Source organism: Vanacampus margaritifer, chromosome 9 (genome assembly GCF_051991255.1).
Source record: "Vanacampus margaritifer isolate UIUO_Vmar chromosome 9, RoL_Vmar_1.0, whole genome shotgun sequence".
Lineage (NCBI taxonomy): Eukaryota > Metazoa > Chordata > Actinopteri > Syngnathiformes > Syngnathidae > Vanacampus > Vanacampus margaritifer.
In genome coordinates this window covers 10,675,781-10,685,001 of record NC_135440.1, presented here as the reverse complement: position 1 = coordinate 10,685,001, position 9,221 = coordinate 10,675,781, and the positions used below count along the sequence as shown (strand labels likewise).

Below are 9,221 nucleotides of genomic sequence, written 5' to 3'. Positions count from 1 at the left end.
GTCTACTGCAATGATACTACTGAACTATATGGGAAAAAAAACTCAATTTTAATTTATTCATTTCATTTGGTAAATAAAACAAATACATTTGAACCATGTACAAAAAAAAGCAGCTATATTTGCATAGAAAATGGATGTTTCGGTGTTGGTCTTTCCTGGAGAATATAGTCTTAATATAATGATAATGGATCAAATTCCTGACCGAAACCCTGTAAAGTACAGGTGTCAAAAATTCATTCTCAACGCAGGCCACATCGCAGTAATGGTTTCCTTCACAGGGCCGTTATGGCTGTGAAAATCATAATAATTAACTCAACATATTGTTGCGAATACACTATGGAGCTAGGGGCCCAAAAACTTTTAAATATCTTTTAACAAGTAAAAAAAGAAAAGAGAAATTCTACACCAGAATTTCTGCTGAAATGAAAAATATTGAAATCAATTTAAGAAGAGATACAAAGTTGACACACTTTATTTGCTTAATGGGTCAAATAAAATGTATTAGCAGGCCAAACCTGGCCCCGATGGTGTTAACGAAGGAATCTGTTGTGGATGCCATCACACATTAAAAAAGTTTTTTTTATATTTGAATCAATGAATTGCATTAAATAAAGACATTACACCACAATATTGACAACAACAGGCAAGTTAAACATTTGCACATTTTATTCAGCAGCATACATTTGTTATATATCCAGAGAAACTACTGAAACACACACACTGAGAAAAAAAAAAAAGCGTAAAACATTTCTGTAATAAAGGCAAACGCTGAATCAATAATAGGTGTTGCATGATTGTTTGTGATACCGTTTTCTCTCTTGTTTAGATGTATTTCACCATGAACAACATTGAAACACTGATTTCCTGAGTAGCAGTAAAGGCAAATCCGAATGAGACACAAATCCTACATAACATCTATTTAGAAAATCTAAATGGCGGCTTTGTTCTTTTTCAGTCCAGAAGACCACTATGCACCATTGGTCTGGCAGTGGGATAACAGCTGGGGTTGGAGTGGTCTTGAGCATATGTGCATTAGCAGCACTCACAATTCAGTCTAACTACATGCTTTAAACATCAACTTTGGAGTGTACATTATTGTGAAAGCTTTAAGGTGGGAATGCCTTTTTACAAAACAAGATTACATTTTTTTCATTATTAGTCCACAAATTGAAAATGAACATGTTTTCCAGCTTTCATCCTGACCTGAGTATTTGGGAATTGTACTGGAAATGATATGTGATTACTGACAATTTTCTCTCCCAAAAAAAATAATAAAATAAAAATACTCAAGGGTCTAATCAAAAAAGTGGGTTTGTATAGTGCAATGGATGCTCATCTTGCAACAGAAAAACTGCAAATTCATAAACCTTACTGCAGCAGACTGGCAAATATGTTTGTATAGTTGTTTTATTCTTCCTGATATTCCTTGTAAAAATGCACAACACAATTCTGTAATAAAACAAGTAGAAAATATTTGTTATAAAAAGAAGTAAATACGTCTTACAAAAACTAAAAGCAAACCACAACTGCAGGCGCAATTTTGTTATACACGTTTCATATTAGGGATAGACCGATAATTGGCCCGGCAGATAATCAGCGACGATATTCAGCATTTTATGAATATCGGCATCGGCCTCTTTTTTTGTTTTGATGGCCGATATATTAAAAACCGTTATTTTTGCTCCCGCCCGCCCACAGCACCCTCTGATTGGTTTCTCGTGCAGTGCTAACAGCCAATAAGCAGCAATTAGCGGCTACTAGCCTACGAGCTAACGGCTAGCCTGCGGCTAACCTAATAGCCGATTTTTAGCGGCTATTTGGGAGTTATCCCAGGGTTAGCGTGTGGGTGAATAGTTAGCTCATGAGCTAACAGTTAGCCCGTGAATTAGTGGCTATTTGGGAGTTGGCATTATAGTTGGTGCAAAAGCTAACCGTTAGCTCACAGGTTAACCTAATAGTTGTTAATTCACGAGCTAGACGGTTAGCTCACGGACTAATAGACGCTAATTCGCGAGCTAACTGTTAGCTCGCGAATTGGCAGCTATTTGGGAGTTAGTGTGCGGGTCAATGGTTAGCCCACGAGCTAGCCGTTAGCTCGCGAATTAGTGGCTTTTAGCCAGTGAGCTAACGGTTAGCTTGCGGGCTAACCTAATAGCCGTTTTTTAGCGGCTATTTGGGAGTTATCCCGGGGTTAGCGTGTGTGTGAATGGTTAGCCCATGAGCTAACAGTTAGCCCGCAAATTAGTGGCTATTTGGGAGTTGGCATTACAGTTGGTGCAAAAGCTGATGGCAAACAAAAAACCTTTAACATGTTGCAAATCGCAAAAGCTGTTTAACAAACATGTGCTTGAAGGCATTTAAGCAGTCAAGTGCTGGAGTTTTTATTATTATTTTATTATTACAAATTTTGACACCAACTTTTTTTCCCCTGCAAATGTATATCGGCTTCAAATATCGGTTATCGGCCTCCCTGACTACCGATAATCGGTATCGGCCCTGAAAAAAGCATATCGGTCTATCTCTATTTCATATGTAGTCATGCTATTTTTTTTCCCACTGTTACAGAATTTATAGTCTTCATCTTTGTATCAAAAAAGAAAGTATCCTTCATTTTAAGCTTAATAACGCTTGGGTAGTACACTGGAATACACATTACATACTATTTGCTCAAATTACAATGACCATCAACGTAGTTGACCATACTGATTCATGTCACTTGCCTTTTAGCGTAACAAAGGATCGAAATGATTAACACAAAAAAGTGCTGACTTGGGCATCCAGTTATCACATCACATGTGCTCGGGGTGGCTCTGCAGACAAGAGATCATCTCCTGGACTGGTTTCCCCTCAAAGCAAATGTGATAGACCGCTGAGAAAAGAGGAAACCTGCAGAGAGGACAATAGAGTTACATTGGATATTTGAAAGGAAAGAAAAACAACAATGGTTGAATGAAATTATAAAAAATTTTAAAAAACACTTCAAAATCCCTATGGTAAGCATGAAGCTGTGGCTGTCCGATGTGGAGCTGTGCCAAAAATTCAAACTACCACAAAAATATTCAATCTTCTTATGGTTTGGCATTTGATCAAATAACTTAGTAAGAACCTTCCTGCAAACTGGCAATGAAATGATCACATTTGCGAGGGTCATGTCAATACAGATGATCGATATAGAAAAAAGCTGCACACTAACTTGTCCACCAGGCCCTTCTGCTTGAGTATGTGGTAAACCTCAGCTGAGGTCGCAGGACCTTGGAGCTTCTGACCATTCAGCATCTCCTTCTCCAGTTCCTCAATGGTCTTGGTTGGTGCCATCGGTGAGGGACACACAAATTCAAGTCACTCATTGTTTTCATTTCAAACATCCGCCATTTTTATGTCGTCATACCGTACCTTCCCCGTCGTGGCAAAGGCCTCCGCCACCCGTCGATTTCGGCCGCCGTAGCAGGTCGTGATGAGGTCGGCCACGCCGCAGCTCTCCAGGAAGGTCGCCGTGGAAACGGTGTCATCCTTGGAGAAGAGTTTGGCGAAAGCGATCATTTCCATCAGGCCTAGACGAATCACGGCCGCCTTGGTGTTGTCCCCGCAACGCAGCCCGTCGCAGAAACCTGCACCCACTGCCACAATGTTCTGACCCAGACAAGAAGATATATATATATATATTTGTTTTTAGTTATTCATGAGGGACAAGAGCAGCCAGTCAATAGTGAACATCTGCATAAAATTCAGAAAAAAGAGTTTGGGTTTGAGTGTGATTCCGAATCCATTTGTGTATGTTCTCCATGTATAAAAAAAAAATCTAATTCATTGGAATTTGGGTTCCCTTAATGTGTAAAAAAATAAAGCGTTCCAGGTTAGGTATGAGTTAGTCGCTGCTGAAAAGTATATATGATGCTTCGTAAGCTTATCTTCCAGCAATGAGACAAGCGTAAATGAATGACTTTTTAAATGGAGGGCTGATGCGATGTGTGCCCGGTGTCACACTGGATAGGGTCCAGCTATAAGATAATGGATGGACAGAGAGTGGGAAACACTAAAGCTGCTGTCACATTTCTCATCTTCCAAACAAACTCAAAGCCATTAGTCAGCAGATGTGAACACTGCAAAACAACAGACCCCTACAGACCCCTCGGGAATGAGGTGGTACGGTCATGCTGCACTTGATCCAAGTCATTACTTTTACATATAACTGAATGAATAAGAACTTTTTTTTACAACTATTATTGTTTGTACCTTTAAAGCTCCGCACAACTCCACAGTATCTGCATCATCCACCACTGTGATCCGGAAGTTGGGAGTCTGCAGGAGCTCTTTGAATAGTAGGCCGTTCTCCAGAATTTTACTGCCTGCATATACAGTATACACAAACACATACTGGCATCATCTGGCTAGAAAAGTATGCAACTCATTCACTGCCATTGACGTTTATAGACGTCAAATATTCATTTAAACTATTTTTATTAGTTTAACATTTTTTCCCCCACTTTTGTTAACAAGAGTATGAAATTCTATATTTTTTAATTGTACATTTAGAACATATAAAATTTGTGATTAATCATGAGTTAACTCGTTAAGTAATTAATCGCATGACTTCAATCGTTAACTCATGATTAATCATAAATTTTATATCTGTTTTAAATGTACAATAAAAACATTTCTAGGTTTTCATACTCTTGTTAACAAAAGTGGGAAAAAATGGTAAACTAATAGAAATAGTTCAAATGAATTTTTGACGTCAATAGCCGTCAATGGCAGTGAATGAGTTAATCATGAAATTTGTTTTTGAAAAACAACAAGACAAGATGAGGTATTTCGAAGACGTGTCTTCTATCTTTTGAATCATTTCTTATGCTTACCAATGGTGGTTTCGCAGAACTTCTCAGCTGCCACCTCATTGGCGATGTTTGCACCCATGAGGACACTGACATCAATGTCCATCTTCTCTCTGATGATGTCAGAGATCAACTTGAGGCCCTCAGGACCTTCATCTATCCCCTGAGAGAAAAGCATAATGGATGGAACACATGTCATATGCAGTGTTGGGAACATTACTTTATAAAAGTACCGGTAATTAGTAGTAAAAAAGTAACTGAAGTGAGTAATTGAATTACTTCAAAATAAAAGTAAGTCATTACCAGGCAAAGTAACTATTTTCACTACTTTAAAAATGTTTTATATCAAATAACTTAGATTTTTTTATTATTATTTATTATTATTATTATTATTTTGCATACAAGGAATTCAATTTAGGTTCAAGCTATAAAGGGTGTTTTCATTTATTTTTGCTTGTTTTTTTTATTTCACACCATAATGACAGATATCATAATATGTTCTACCACTGCCAATTACTACTAGCGATGTAACGATATCCAAACATCACGATACGATATTATCACGATACGATATTATCACGATACGATATTATCACGATACGATATTATCACGATACGATATTATCACGATACGATAATTATCACAATATTGTGGGGAGGTTGGCGATACAAAAAAGGTCACAATATTGTAAAAAAGAAAAGAAAAGGGCTCATACAAAAAATATATATATATATTGTGCTTTAGTACATTACAGCAATGAAAGGCACTCACTTGCTAAAGCAAGCACACATTGAGTTCCTCCACATATTGACATATTATGTTCCCCTTCATTTGACCATTAGCATGGATTTTAAACATAGAAGGGCCAAAACATGCCTTATGAAAATTAAACTGCACTAAAAAACTAGCCACCAGAGGGTGCTAGAACTGCACAAATGGAAATCAAACTGACTTTTTCAACAGATGTGCGTGCTTCTAATATCGTGACATGACGACGACGATATATTGTGGCAGTTGTAATATTGCGATATCATGATATTGCCGTTATCGTTACATCCCTAATTACTACAGCAATTAGAATCTAAAAAATACCGGTGGATATATGGTGATTTGTGGCACATATGTCCCCCAAATATATGTAATTTGCGCACAGTCGGTTAAGAGAAATACAATTGTTGGCGCTATTAATTACTAGGGATGTAACGATATCCAAACATCACGATACAATATTATCAAGTTATGAAAGTCACGATACGATAAGTTTAAATACCATTATTCCCAACACTTGTCATATCGGACAAATTGAGCTATGTAATGTAATTTTCCTTGTTGAGAAGGATTTTTAAAAAGTTGCTATATTATGTGCTACATGAGCCAAAATACAGCTTTGTCCTAGTGTTGTTCGCACCTACTGTAAATAATCACACTACAAATCTGCCTCTCAAATTAATGAGTCTGTCCACATTTTTTAATCAGATTTTTAACCAGTGGATAGTGTGAAGAATTCTCTCTCTTGCGTGCATGCGCACACGAACCTTGTTTGGCTAAGTGTTGCCTTGGCTTTCATCTCAGTCATCAATGAAAATGGAGATAATAGCCCAAACAAGTCCTTGAGGCAGCCTGTCACGTCAGAGAGGAATTTGTCTCTATGTAAAGCATAAAGATTTATATGCATGTTGAACACAACAATATCTGATGAATGGCATTTCATGACCTTAATTAGATATTATGGAATAAGTAACTACTATTTAGTGTTAGATTTCTTCATCAATTTGGAATTTAACTCATTCACTGCCATTGACGGCTATAAACGTAAAACATTTATTTTAACTATTCATATTAGTTTAACATTTTTTCCACTTTTGTTAACAATAGTATGAAAACCTAGAATTTTTTTTATTGTACATTTAGAACAGATGTAAAATTTGTGATTAATCGTGAGTTAACTAGTGAAGTCATACAATTAATTACGATTAAAAACTTTAATTGACTGATGCCACGAATTTTTAAGAATCTTTTATTTTATTTTTTTATCCATTCAGTCATTGACGGCTACAAACGTCAAAAAATCATTTTAACTATTCATATTAGTTTAACATTCTTTCCACTTTTGTTAACAATAGTATGAAAACCTAGAATTTTTTTATTGTACATTTAGAACAGATGTCAAATTTGTGATTAATCGTGAGTTAACTAGTGAAGTCATGCGATCAATTACAATTAAAAAAAATGTAATCGCCGCTTCCCTTGAATTTTTTACAATATTAAAAATTTTTTTTTTTTTAAATGAATTTATGGCAGTAAATTAGTTAATGTTGCTCTGCATGTGTCCATATCATGTGTGACAGCATCAGGATTTGTCCGGCAGCGTAAGAAATTAACACTCGCTCACTGGAACGTGTCAATCTCACACATCATGCAACACTCCAGGTGTGTGCGTGGGGGGTTGGGGTGGAGGAGCTGATGTTTGAGCCAGTCAGTGCGAGGGCTAGCATTAAATTACCTTAATTAGTGTGATTCCCCGAGCTTTGGTCGGAACACAGCCCACCAACTCGTCACACAGTTTCCTGATGAACTGGTGGGGCACCACAAACACCAGAAGGTCTGCACCCTCAGCAGCATCACGGAGTTGAGGAACAGCCACCTGTCGACATAGAAAAGATGCATATTAAGAGGAATGCTGTGATTTAATTTGCTGATTTGGAGCTGAAAAATCTGGCGATCACACTTTTGCCTAAGCATGATTTTGTAGTTAGGGTAGGAGTAGAGGCACTCTGGGGGGAGATGACATTGTATATGATTGAGAGACAGTGCAACTGAAATACTGTAGCTGTGTGTGTGATACGTTGATTTTAAGTTGCAAGGACAGTCTAAAAGACGGATGTCTTACCACATTATCAGGCAGTTTGTATCCAGGCAGGTACTTAACATTCTCATGCTCAGTGTTTATAATGTCCGTGAGCTTTCGACCATTAATATTTTCTTCAAAAACCCACATCTTCACTGTGGTCGCAAAATGCTGCAACGACCTGGCATTATTTCCAATAATCCTAGCAATGGCTGAGCCCCTAGAAACAAAGCAAAGGACATTGCCATTGGTTTAGTCCATAACTCATTTCCACTCACTACACTTGGCAAAGAATGACTGCCTAATACATCACATATTAATACAGAATGTAGCAAAAGCCATCAGCTAAAAGGTATTTGTGCACTTATTATACATGAGCCCTCTTCCCGTCACTGTTGTATTGATGATAATGCAATACAATACATTCTACCGTAAACTGCCCGTTTACTTCTGTTAACATATCTGAAGAACAGACATTATATATTATAAGTCCTCACATATAATTTAAGAAACGTAACTCTTAACCACCCTGATCCTAATAGTTTTATCATCATCGCTATATCGTGTGATTCTCGGATCTTAACTCACCAGTTTCCGGATCCGACTATGCAAACTTTGAGCGGAGACGCCATGGGTGACACGTGTTGTGTTTAGCCACCCTTTTAAGGTCTTTTTTTTTTTAAGTTAACGTGTTTATATTAGAAACACTAAATGAGCGTAGCGCCAAAGCGACGACAGTTATCCAGCAGCTACAGCAGCGCCAGTTGGTTGGAGTCGAGCAGCAAGGCAATGGTCACGTGACTGACACATCCCCGTGCTGCTCTAGCATTGTTGACTGTAGGTGCTAGCACAACGAATGCTAACGTTTTAGCGGCTGTATGAAGCCTCCACAGTTAATGCATTTGAATACATCATGACAATCACTCACGCAGTGGATTCATTTAATTTAAGTGAACTAAACTACTTCAAGAGGTGGAATAGGTAAATTACTTGCTTACAAGGGGAGCTAGAAAAAGGAACTTTGCTTGCTAGCATGACCACTTGCAAATAAAGAAGCGAGAGGGTAGTTTATATGCCCTGTCATCATAGCTATACATTTCGAGTAGTTAATGACTACCACGGGTAAAAGACGTTATTCAGGCTTGGCAACAGAATCATTGCGGTTGTATTTTGTACAAGGTTTGAAGTTTGCCGTAAAACGGTGAATTAAGAAAGCGAATAAATACGGCGACTACTACTGTATTATTTTTTACTGTACGTCCGTCGTCCTGCGGCTAAAATACGGTGTCATGCGTCAGCGTCTCTTTTTGATGACGTCACACACAGTCAACACACACAATATTACACAACAATGGCAGACGAGCAATAACAGTGGACATACTAACAACTTGTTGTACAAAAATGCTTAAAACTTCACAGTGACTCATTTCTAAATAAAACGTGGAGCCCCCCACCCCGTAGTTTCTCCCCCGCCTCACCCCACCGACCAAGTACAAATCCTGCCTGCGATACCGTAATGTTGTGATTAATAATTCATATC

General features: G+C 37.8%; 2 protein-coding genes across 3 annotated transcripts in view; one reads left to right on the top strand and one right to left on the bottom strand.

The window, feature by feature from the left end:
• Positions 1–630: 630 nt before the first annotated feature.
• Positions 631–9,027, bottom strand: gpd1l (glycerol-3-phosphate dehydrogenase 1 like). 2 transcript variants are annotated; one of them, XM_077575620.1, is made up of 8 exons: positions 8,270–9,027; positions 7,724–7,901; positions 7,337–7,477; positions 4,857–4,995; positions 4,234–4,346; positions 3,394–3,630; positions 3,194–3,300; positions 631–2,886 (listed from the first exon to the last, which is right to left on the bottom strand). In XM_077575620.1, exons 1-8 carry the CDS (start codon positions 8,311–8,313, stop codon positions 2,790–2,792), a joined length of 1,056 nt encoding a protein of 351 aa, XP_077431746.1. In that variant the 5' UTR covers positions 8,314–9,027; the 3' UTR covers positions 631–2,789. The 2 variants fall into 2 exon arrangements, with proteins under 2 accessions (XP_077431746.1, XP_077431747.1); XM_077575621.1 differs by lacking the exon at positions 8,270–9,027 and adding an exon at positions 8,200–8,226.
• The window catches only part of LOC144057747 (oxysterol-binding protein-related protein 11-like), a 29,576-nt gene continuing 28,918 nt past the window's right edge, over positions 8,564–9,221 (top strand). Inside the window, exon 1 of the mRNA XM_077575618.1 lies at positions 8,564–8,662. The gene's annotated coding sequence lies outside the window, so the exon portion shown is untranslated. The remainder of the gene's footprint in view (positions 8,663–9,221) is intronic.

Excerpts from the sequence above, each read along its gene's own strand:
- gpd1l (XM_077575620.1), bottom strand. The coding sequence starts at position 8,313 with ATGGCGTCTCCGCTCAAAGTTTGCATAGTCGGATCCGGAAACTG. Across the intron at positions 4,996-7,336 it reads GGGGAATCACACTAATTAAG|GGGATAGATGAAGGTCCTGA; the intron begins GTAATTTAATGC and ends CTTTTCTCTCAG. Across the intron at positions 3,631-4,233 it reads AGTTGTGCGGAGCTTTAAAG|AACATTGTGGCAGTGGGTGC; the intron begins GTACAAACAATA and ends TGTCTGGGTCAG.